Source organism: Aedes albopictus, chromosome 2 (genome assembly GCF_035046485.1).
Source record: "Aedes albopictus strain Foshan chromosome 2, AalbF5, whole genome shotgun sequence".
Lineage (NCBI taxonomy): Eukaryota > Metazoa > Arthropoda > Insecta > Diptera > Culicidae > Aedes > Aedes albopictus.
In genome coordinates, this window is record NC_085137.1 from 494603120 (window position 1) to 494615391 (window position 12272).

At 37.2% G+C, this 12272-nt stretch overlaps 1 protein-coding gene across 4 annotated transcripts in view; it reads left to right on the top strand.

The window, feature by feature from the left end:
- Positions 1 to 2391: 2391 nt before the first annotated feature.
- LOC109423369 (dnaJ homolog subfamily C member 5 homolog) overlaps positions 2392 to 12272 on the top strand; it is a 35256-nt gene continuing 25375 nt past the window's right edge. For 2 of the 4 annotated variants that reach the window (XM_062854276.1, XM_062854275.1), the window contains exon 1: positions 2393 to 3075. In XM_062854276.1, coding sequence (XP_062710260.1) covers positions 3056 to 3075 — 20 coding nt within the window. In that variant the 5' untranslated portion in view covers positions 2393 to 3055. Of the gene's footprint in view, positions 3076 to 12272 lie in introns of all 4 variants that reach the window. The other 2 variants (XM_062854278.1, XM_062854277.1) reach the window with 2 other exon arrangements.

Genomic DNA, 12272 nt, shown 5'->3' on the forward strand with positions numbered 1-12272 from the left:
AAACCAAAGACTTGTTCGGACGGCTTTCAGACGGCGGAGAAAAACAAACTACGTGTGTTTACATTCGAGGTTCAACTAGAAGTGAGTTTATTATTGTTAATGATCATAAATACATGGTTACCAGAAGGGCGGGATAATCAAGATGTATATCAACAAGGTTAACATAAAATAGGGTAGTCGGTTGTATGTGGTACACTGTTAATAGGTTTGTTTTCTACCAGTTTAAAACACTCTTATTTATGTTTTCCGAAACGCACCTATACCGAGACCTATACATCTTCAAAAGGGCCACCCATACATTCGGACGTGATAACCTTAATACGAAAGAGCGTAGATAAAAATGTGAGCGACCCAGCAAAACATCACGAGGCCGGCCACTCTGTCGCACGTTTTACACATCAAATTTTGACTGTGAAGGCAGAAAACGGGCGATTTTTTTAACTGTTCGAGGCACGAACGTTCCAAACCGCACATTAAATAGCAACCTTACAAATTGTTGAAATTAGCATTTCTTAATTTCAAAACCGTTTTACTCTCAGTGTAGGAAAATGCTGTCAGTGCAATGCTGGCAGTGACCACGTGGCCCGGGTTGTTTACAGGATTTAAAGAGCCAACTGTCAGACAGGTGGCGGGAGTGTTAGGAGTGCTCACGCACACAAATGTACTGATGTGCGACCAGGCTTATGCATCGATAGAGTAGTTAGGTCGCCATGCATTTAGTGTCAGGGCATTGCACAGGTGTTAGCTTCTTCTTGAGAACAAACTTAATCCGGCGTTAGAACGCACATATGCCAGCTTACACTTTGTGGTAAGTTAAATAAACGTTCTGAATAAGAACAATTTTTATGAGAGTATCTCTCTCTGAAAGAACTCTCCTCTTCCTCAAAAAGGGTCCTGGGACAAATATTTCAGGTGGAGATTTCCACAATATTTGTTCCATTCTTGGATCGTAGTTGTCCGCTTTGGTTGCCTAGAAAGGCAGATGTAGTTATTACGTCTGGTGGATATTTCCACAGTAATAAATACAACAATATTTAGGTCGGACGGTCCGGGCATCCACTAACTAACCATCATATTTTTCAACACAAATTACGTTTGTATGCGAGATTGTATTGCAACCTAGCGTTTAATGACCAAAAATTGCAACCTTTTTTGCATCTTGTCACTTCAATTTGAAGAAGAGAGAGTTGATGAAAATATATAAATTGATCAAGTTAATATCGACACTGATTTTTCATTAGGGCCTAACTGACATTTTCGAGTTCTCTTTATCGATCCTCTCTTTGTGTTATCACAGAATGTGTATTGAGTTTTACAAAGATTTTATGGTTGAAATGCGAAGAAGACGACTAGGGTAAATCAGGGTATGGCCACCCTAAGCAAAAGTCGTTTTAACATGCAGAAAACAACGATAAATCTCTCGTTCATCGTATGATCATAATGATTCTGATAATAATACTACGCAAGATACATGAAAATATCAAAGTCAATTCGTGTTTATATGCTAATAGAAATTTTTTGAAAAAAGTTTGATTTTTGCGTCGATTTTAAACCGTCGGGGTAATTTGAGCACCCTATTTTCAATGAAGATTTTTTTCGCCTAATGTAACACAAACTTAATATGCACCGATATATCTATAGACATTGAATTCAGTAACAAATTTTGAAAACGACGTATAATCAATGGTGTAGCATTGATTATAGGTCGTTTTCAAAATGTGTTACTGAATTGTAGTGTGTCAACTTAATGCATACAGAAAATAAACTAATTTTAAAGCTGTCTAATGTATTTGAACAACAGGAGTATTAAGTGGTGTTTTTATTCAGCCTACAGTCTGTTTATAACACAGTCCCGCAAAGAGTGAAACCAAATCTACCTATCGAACTGTCAAATCGGCTACCTATCGAGTACGCCAGCAAAATTATGAAAACAAAGTCTGGCGAAGAAGAAAAACAACAATCAAAAGAAGTCGTCTTTGCATGTCTCTATATATACAGTCTCTAATTCAGCCCTCTTCGGGGTAATTTGGCCAACGTTTTTCAATTTTATTGTTCTAAGTGGGCTTAAACTAATTCGTTCTAACGTTTCAATGGCTTCCATATCAGACCAGTAGTAGAGCTGTAAGGTCGGTTTGTTAAAAATATAGAAAAATATTAGATTTTAGGTGATTTTTATGAGGTGCTCAAATTGCCCCATTGTAATTATTATAATATATATTCTTTGTGTGATCAAGAACCCTATTGAAATTTGCTAACCTCCAGTGGAAAATGTTAGACCCCTCGTTGAGCTTTTCTTGCGCTGTCAACTATTTTTGACGTCTCTTCATTCTCTCTCATTCTGCACACCGAAAGTCTCTCGCGTCGAAACCGCGAGCCAGCCGTCGTTCTTTCGTCAGCTGCCTGCTCTGCTCACAAACTCGTTCTGTCTGCCGGAGACGAGGTAGCGAAAATTTTCTTCAACATCTGCTCAACCGCGGCGGTTCCTCCAAAGTCAAAGCAAAACGCAGCGCGGCGTTTTATCGTGTTTCCTCGCAGCAAAACCCTAAATTTGTGCTGGTGGAAGAAAAAATTTCATTGATAGTGAGAGTGAGAGCGTGTAGTGTGGAAACCGTCCGTCGTCGTCGTCGGTGCGAGTGCAGTGTGTTGGTTGGCGAAGAAAAAACGCAAAGAAAATTCGAAATCGCGTGAAGATTAGCTGTGGTGTGAAAAATTCCTGAAAATACCGTTTTTCCGAGTGGTACATTCCGGGATCTGTGACGGATCGATTGTCCGCCAGCTGTCCGTGTCGCGGAGTGTGAAGGAACGTTGAAATTTGCGGGTAAAAACAAACCAGATCAGAGGACAACGAAGAACAAGACTCTGGCTCTGAACCATCATCACAGTCATCAATCATCATCACACACCCCGAAGGAGGAAGGGAAAAAGTCCCGAAAAAAGAAAACTACTTGCTTCCGAGCGGATTGTCCGCTCTCGTCGGAGGCGCTCGCTTGCAACATCGCCGGAAGGCAACGGAAACGCATCGTAAAAAGCGGAACTAGCCCGCGCGGAATCGAAAATGGACAAAAGGAAACTGAGGTAAGACAAATCCCTAGAAGTGCTCCACTCCAAAAGCTAGGTCAAGGTGCTGCGAGCGAACCAGTGAAGCCCCATCATCATCGTCATCGTCGACGTTTGCTGCGTGGTGGAGAAAAATCGATTTCCGATGGTGGAGAAGAAAACGCGAGGAAAAACTCGGCTCCATCGATGAATACCTAGTGGGGTGGCCTTTTGCGGTGTTGTTCAAAAAGTATGATTCATTCATGGCGCTTCTGTTGTTGTGTTTACGCAGCTGGAAGTTTGCTTTTGAGTTGATGAGATAATTGGGTTCTTTAGAGGTATCCGGATTATTCCATAATCGGATTCTCCGCCCAATAATTAGTCGAAATCCAAAATTTCATAATTTTCGGAGTTCGGGAACTATTTTTAAAATGCATTTAAAGTTTGTATGGGGAAATTTTTTTGTTCGGGTTGAACTGTCACTTTATCGATTGAACTGTCATTCTATCCACAAAAATGAAAACTGTTTTGTTAATTTATCCATCAAAACAAAGGTATTGGAATAAAAAAAACACGTTATACTCAGAAAATTGAGCTCTTTCGATTAGGCTATAGAAAATAGCAATATTTTATTCACTAAACAACCCAATTGAGGGAAGTTGTGTCGGTCACTGGGTCTCACCTGACGCACGATTAGAAGTTTTGCTTCCAGATGGTTTACTGCATAGCATAGGGTCCTTTTCTACCATCATACAATGTTGTGGATAATAAAAGGTCAAAACATATTGCTACTAGGACGAACATAAGATTCTGATTAAATTTAGACTACACATTGCCTAGCCATGAATCGCTCGCAGGCAGATCTATTGTCGACCACCTGATTGCCGTGTATAATTAGTGCGGGTCGGCAATGCAGATTTTGATTACTGCCAGACGACAATAATTAAGATATAATCCGGTTTGTCCTCCGGCTGCAGTGGTTCTCAAACGTTAATCTATACTTCAGTCCTGAGCTCAACTATCCCATTGTTTTCCTAGGTGAGATGTCCCAACCGGAACCTAACTTGTTTTTCAGCTCAAGAGGTTTTATCTGAGAGCTTTCTCTGCTAATTGGTCATTCTTGCATTTCAGGGGAACGCATAGAGTTTTAAGATAATCCTTTAATCAACACTTCAAGATCGTCTCAAGTAGGATAGCGAACCACTTGGGCAGCGGCCGGTATTTTGGGCACTCTTCGCTATAACTCAGTCAATTCCAAACCAATTGACTTGAAATTTTTTACACGACTAGATACTATACGTATCTCATCGCGTTCCAAAAATTGTGTCAATAGGAAGCAATCAGTGAAGTACTAGATTGAAAGTAGTGAGCTGGATTTTTGTATGGTGAGATGATCAGTTCTCCATTTCTGTAATGGAATGGTACAAACAGCGTGGGTTATATGATTTCTTGACTAATTTGATGCTATTTGAGCAAAAGTTTGGGTAACTGTGTTGTTGTATTGTTTATTTCTTGCAACTTCAACAACACAGTTACCCAAAGTTTTGCTCAAACAGCATCAAATTAGGCAAGAAACCATATAACCCACGCTGTTTGCACCATTTCATCGCAGAAATGGAGAACTGATCATCTCACCATACAAAAATCCAGCTCACTACTTTCAATCTAGTACTTCACTGATTGCGTCCTATTGATTCAGAATTGGCTGAGTTATAGTAGAAAAGTGCGCCCAAAATAGGACCCCTTGCCGAGATGGTTCCACTTCCCTATAGGACAGATCGGTGAAGTACTAGATTTGTAGTAATGAGCTGAATTTTAGTATGGTGAGAAGGTTAATTCTCCGTTTCTGCAATGAAATGGTGCAAAAAGCGTGGGTATTATGATTCATTGCCTAATTTTATGCTGTTTAAGCAAAACTTTGGGCAACAGTGTTGTTGTTTTCTTTATTTCTTGCAACATAAACAACATAGTTATCCAAAGTTTTGCTCAAACAGCATCAAATTAGGCAAGGAATCATAATACCCACGCTTTTTGTACCATTTCACTGCAGAAACGGAGAACTGACCTTCTCACCATACTAAAATTCAGCTCATTACTACAAATCTAGTACTACACCGAACGTGCCCGAACGTGCGAACGTTATCGTTGCAATCTGGGCATTCCTTCAGGAGGAATTTCTTCTGGGGTTTTATTTTGTATGGATTTCTTCTGGGAATTAACGGATTCTTCGAGGAATTTAAACTGGAATTCCTGCAAAAATTCTTTCTGGACATTAATCTAGGAATTTGATCTAAGGATTTCTCCAAAAACTTGTAAGATAGCAGAAGGGACTCATATAAGATCCTAGAAAGAAATCCGTTACATTATTAAATCAGAGCCCATATGGTCAAAGCGGTAAACATGCGGGTATTCAGTCAGACCATGCTGAAGTAGAGAAACAGAATTTGCCCCAGTTTGGTCGTTTCGCAGATATGAAGAAACTTTTCAGAAGAAACTGCTTGGAGGATTCCCAAAAACATATCCTCGCGATCTGGAAAATTCTCAGAAAGATATCTTGGACAAGGCCTTGTCCTGATCATGTTCAGAATTTGTACTACTCATTAGCACCAAGCAGATCATCATCGGAAAGCCTTCGATGTCCTAATAAACTTTGCTCAAGAATAATTTTGTTTTATGTAGTCTGATTCTCGAGATACAGAAGTTTAGAATTTTCAAAATTGATTCGCGCCACCTAATGAGTGAACTTAGTTACATCTAGTTCATCATTGGATTGCGCTTTCTAGCAGATAAATTAAAAATTGACCAGTTCATTATCGGATAACTCTTGGTGCCCTGAATACTTTTGCCCATAACGTCGCACTCAACCCGAGAAAGCTATGTATGGTATTGGTTCCCATATAAAGCATGTGGCTCTCATTTTCATCCAACCTAAAACAAAGAATTGAAGCCCTGTTTATTTTATTTCTTAATTTTGTATTTTTGTTAAAAGTAAGCACGCATGAAACCAAAAGAACGGAATTAATCGGTGCCGTAATCGCTTGTTTTCGAATAGGATGAATATCGGAGCGTGAGATTTCTGATGACACTAGTACCGTACATAGCGTATTACAAAACCAAGCTTGTAGTTCCTGATCTACTCAACAACTTTGCTAAAGAAAAAAGACTTCTAACATGCCTCGTTTCTCCACGGTAATCGTAAAAGTTTTCGATCTCAAAATACATCAAAGGGCGTTCGAGGCACCTGATCTTAAAAGAGATCACTGGGCACAATATTACCAATACCAGAAACATTCGTGGAGTAAACTCAGAATGTATCATTTGAGGAATCCTCAAAGTACTTCTGAAGGAGTTCTAAGAGTTTACATAGAAGAAACCAATGAAATTACATAAATGAATTCCACTATTACCTATGCCCACAACCATACGTTTTTACTAGAATTCGTAAAAAGGTAACCAAGCGGAATCCTAAGGAATTGCATAAGGAAGGGGTTCTTCAAGTATTTTCAAAGCAACTTCTGGAGAAACCTCTGAAGATTACCTAGTAGTAAAATCCCATCAGATGTCAAGTATGTCCCTCAGAAAAAGAAACTTACATTTACATGGTAAAGAAAGCTCTCAGTCAATATCTGAGAAAAAAAAAGTCTATCCCAATTGGGACGTAATGTTAGAAAGAACAACTTATTTTTGGCGGGTTTCAAAAAGTTATTTAAGGTAGATCCTAAGAAATTAGAACTTGGCTTGTTTCTCTTCTACGTAGTGTTCTATGAGCACTTCCACAGTTACTAATTGAATGGCTTTCTTTGCTTGTCATTGCATGAATTTATTTATGTATTGTGTGGCAAGCACAATGATACACTATGCCCAGGAAGTTCAGAAAATTTAAAGCTGACCAGAACGGGAATCGAATGTGCCGTCTTCGGGTTGGCGATCCAAAGCCTTATCCACTAGTCTAACTGAAGACCCAACTAGAGTATATATTTATTTATGGTTCAAAAAAGAAAGCGCAGCTTTTAGCACATGTATCAAAGAAATCCTGAGTTGTTTCTATTGGAATATCTAAAAGAGTTATTGAAAGGATGCTTCAAGAAACTCCGAAAAAGTTTCTTGATGTAAATTTTAACTGAATGAGTTATGCAATCTTATCTTCGTAAAGTCGTTGACATTAATAAATAAAGGAGTTCAAGAGAAATATAGTTGAGCATAAATCCATTCATCGAATGAGATAAAGTTCTTTGAGAACCTAATATTCGTTCGATGTTCGTGACATGATCCAACAAATGTCGATCATATCGTTCGTGTTATGTACCTATAACAACTAAACCACGTATAATATGATCATTGTATTGATTAGCAAACCATGTCAACATTTCCGCGAAAAAAGAAAACGTTCATGCACACCACACCAAAATGAATAGAAAGCAACATTCGGTACCATTTCAAATTGTCAACCATGTCTCCGCGAGTCTATGGAATCTATAGTGTCTATAGGCAGCACTATGCACGTTTTCACAACCCAATAAAGTCGGAATATTTCACAGAAAGTCGGCATATGCACTGACAAGACGGCACAACTTTTGCGAGTATTGACGGTTTTTCTCGGCTCTTTTGGGATTGGGAAAACTAGAGAATAACCTCGAGGATTATTCAAAGAGTAAGAAGAATAAGAGGTGGGCTCCTAGATCTAACAGATGTTTTTGACAAGCCGAAAATTTCGAAAGATGCTTGCAAATAACATGTGGACACGGATGAATCTGGTAGATAAAATCAATTTAAAAATACCGCTACAAGGATTTCTCCAGAAATTCCGTCAGGGTTTCTTTGTGGAACTTCTTTATAAATATCTTCGAGGATTTCTTCCATATTTTTCCATGCCATTTTCATGGTATTTTTTTTTTGATTTCCTCCTGGAGATTCTTCCAGATTCTTTCCAAGATTCAAATAATTCCTTTCTTAAGGACAAGGTATTTGGAGTACATAGCTCAAAATTTCTAGAGCACCATTTTTAAGAACCGTTGAACGGATTTGGATGAAAATGCATCACACTAATTGTTCAGTGGTTGTCAACAGCGTGGTGCATTTTAATCCAAATCCGTTTAATGGTTCTAAAATACGGTGCTCTAGAAATTTTGGGCAATGTACTCCAAATACCTTGTCCTTAAGTCGAAACTGGAAGTATTTCCTCACTAGGTATTAGGTTTTCGATTTTTTATTAAATAACGAAGCAATATTTTCAAAATCGGTTTTCGTACACAGTTAGAGGAAGGATCAAGGTATCTCCTCTGATTTTTTTTCAGGTGAAAAATGTTTTTCAGTTTTGAGGAAACAATTTTTGAGTACAATTTCAAAAGAATATGGTTTTTAAAAAAATGGTCAAAGTTTTACACCTGAAAAAAATCCTCGAAAAATAGCTCGATCCTTCCTCTAACTGTGTATGAAAACCGATTTTGAAAATATTGCTTCGTTAATTAATAAAAAAAAAAACTAAAAAAGTGAGAAAATGCGTCCAGTTTCGCCTTAAGAATCTCTCACGATTCCTGAATTCTGACCGGTTTGTTCTAGAGTTTTTCACGGGGATATTGAAGAGATTCCCCCAGAGCGTTTCTCGGTATTGCTCCAAGAGTCCCTCGTGAGATTTTCCTCGGAGTTCCTCCTGCTTTTTGCCCAAAGAAGTTTTCGTAGATTTCTTCTAGGATTTATCTCGAGAACTCCCCAAGAGTATTTCTCAGAATATATCGCAGCTATTGTCGCAGAATTTGACCTACAGTTTCTCTCAGAATTCCTTTTGAAAATTTTCCGCGATTCGTTCCGGTGTCCCTCATGGGACTTCACCAGGAGATTTTCTCGCGATTTTTCCCAAAATTTCTACAGGAGACTGCTATTTTCTTTCTCCATTTTTTTCCGTAGTGCTTGGGATTTCTGCAAAAGCTATTGCCAATAATTCTAGTTTAATTTTTCCCGTGATTTATGTCAGAGCTTTTTCCAGGCTTTCGGTCGTAGTTGTTTACCGTATTCCATGCTGTTATTCACCTAAATTTACTTGTTTTCTCAGATTTTCTCGGGATTTTTCCCAGAGCTCTTCTCGAAATCGCTACCGTAAATCATCCCAAAATCCAGGATTTTTGTAATAGTAGTTTCCTGAGCTCTGACAGGGATTTTTTCAGCAGTTTTTTTTTTCGGAATGTCTCCTGGGATAACTTAAAACGTTCCTTGTTAGAAATACCTGGAGAAATATCGGAAGTAATCCAAGTGAAATCTTGCAGAAAACTCCGCGAAGATTTTTTGGAGATATCTCGAGAGGAACTTTGGAAAAAACATCCTGAGAAGAACAGGGACATCTTGAAAAAAAAAAATTCTAGAAGTAATACCGAGAAGAAAAAAATGAGGAAATTCAAGGAGGAACTCTGAAAGCCTGTAAGAAGGAAGTTTGAATAAGTTTTGGAAAGATCTCCGGGAGGAATCCAACAAGAAACTCTGGAAGTAGGCTCATTGTACCAGTTATGGCTATAGTACCTCAAATTCGCCATAGTTTATTTTCATCATTTAACGATGCAAATCAACAAAAAAATGTGAACAAAAGATGATTGCAATCATTAAAACTTAGCAGTTTGCTAAAATTATTACAGAAATAAATAATTTTCCTTATAATTTCGACTTTCATGCACCCTATTTCGCCATAGTGTACCAGATATGACTAATCCCATAAGGAATGCATGCAAATAGTGCAAAAGTGGAACCGAAATTTAAAAAAATGTGTACATAACTGGTACAGGGTTCCTATCATTGGCACACGCCGTAATAAATACTAAAAGTGGATTTGGCTCTGTTTCTATGTTTTTCTTGTAAAGTATGGAAACTAATCAATCATTTGACATATCGATGACATTCGTCGGTCTTCTTTTTTTTGTATGAATAGTTTCCCTTAGGTAGTGCGATAACTGGTACAGAGGCACCCTATATCGGGAAAAGCTCTGGAAAAAATCACGGCAGGTACTCCAGCAGAGATCGCATGAAAAAAAAACTCCTGCAGAATTTCTGGGAGAAACTCAAAAGGAGATCGAAAGAACACCGACAAAATCTCGGAAGCAATTTCTTCTTTAACTATTTATGGAGGAAGAAGCGTAAAAAAATCTGGATGAAAACTTGGCAGAACTGGAGAAACCCAGAAAAAAAAAAATCCAGCTAACCTCCAGGAAAAAATACTTGATATAATTCATAGGATTTTATTTTGTCTTATGAGTAGGCCCTGGCTTGATGTTCAGCTTTTGATGTAACTTTTCTCTTTTTATTGTTATATGAAAATGATTGAGACTTAGGTATCTGTAATTTAAGAACATTAGAATCCATCGCAAAACTACTTAAGATTGCAGAGTAAAGTTGATCAAAGATTATCGCCATATTGGTCACCTTGTCCCTTCTATTTTTCTGAAATCAGGTTGTGTGTGTAGTGTAAAGGAAATTATCATTTTACGTAAAATGACGGATGGTTTTTCGCAAATGCGTTAAGAACGCAGTTGCTGCAGTATGCAAAGAATTTTATCAGTAGACAAAAAATGTATGTTAGCTCTGGTAGAATCTCTGCAATGTTAAACTTAAGGTCAACCAAATATGTGCCAAATCGTGTACTGATTGATTTATTGTTTCACTGCTCATCATGGGAACCATAATTCAGTAACAAATTTTGAAAACGAGGTGCCCATATTTCGTGCACTTAAGAATTCTCGAAGTTTGATAAACGACTGAAATTTTACCATAAAGTATATCAGATAAATTTCTTCAATAATATTTAGTGCTGGCACTGTAGCTCCCAAGAAACATATAAATTAGATAACTTCACATTATACAGGATAGTTACAGCATTAGTTTTAATTTGTTCGAAAGTGTCAAATTTCGTGCACGGGTTCCAAATTTCGCTCACTCTAAAAGACGTAGAATTCGCCTAAATGTGTTAATTTTCAAAACGTAGCATACTCGTATAATACCCATGAAATCATAATATGTAGATAAAATCGATGTCTGTGACGAAATATGAGTGAATATTAGCTGTTTCCCATGTTCGTCCCAGATGTTTACATTAAGATTTTCAAATATCTTTCTGTAGTTATTTTATTTTGACGTTTGTTTTGCTATTTAATAGACATCTTGATTAAACAATATATTGTTTGTTCATGTGTTTACTATTTGAATCAAATGTTTACTAACTTTACTGATGGTCAGTAATGTGAATCAATTATTTTTATTTAATTGTAGATTTTTACATTTTGTGCCATTAGGCACATTTCTCTTTAGGTTAGTTCTATAGTAGTTAGTAGTTAGTACTATAGTAAAGTGTCGTCTTCCAAAGTTGTGTTCTGGCAATAAGGCTTACGGCAATAATTTTCTTGAATGAAACAAGCGGCTGTAAGCTATTGCTCCCAATGTTTGGGTAAATGAAATCATCCCGAGCTTACTTAGTATTCCCACCTTTTTAAATTTGTTCATTTTTTTCACTTTCTATGTAGTTTATGAGCAGTCCCTACCTAATTTTAAACCAATTAAAATAGTTATGAAAACTATTATTATTAACCAAATCATGCGATGGCCGCAAGTACACATGAACCTCTAAAACAAAATTATAAAAAAGAGTACACGAAATTAGGGACCCATACAAATAGTGAGTTCCTAATTTCGCCAACAACATAAATGTAGAAACAAAATAAGAAAACAACATTTTAAAGTAACTTTATTGCGTATTATAATAAAACATATGGAATTGAAATAATTAAACATAAATTGGAATATTTACTTTTGCTAGAGATCGAAAAACTTGTTCACTTCTGTGAGTGTTGATTTTCTCGTATCTCTGAATATGGCATCTGCTATTTACATACATTTGCAATTGATTTTTCAATCTTTGACATAAATCAAATTTTTCATTTCTTTTTTGTGAATTGTATTGAGATCAAATGCAGTTTTGAGGCTATAGCAAATTTTGGATGATTCCGCTGTTAATTAGATAATAATGCTCTCAGATGTGAGAAGTTAACGAAATTTGGGCCCGCGCGAAATTAGGGCACCCCACGATATAATCAATGGTGTAGCATTGATTATACGGGACTGAAAGTCTCTCAAATAAAGATAAATCAATGAAATCAATTGATTATACCTACGTCGTTTTCAAAATTTGTTACTGAATTCTTAACCACTTCACAACGTACCATTCCAGCCCACAAAAATCAATGTTCATCACATTGGTAACT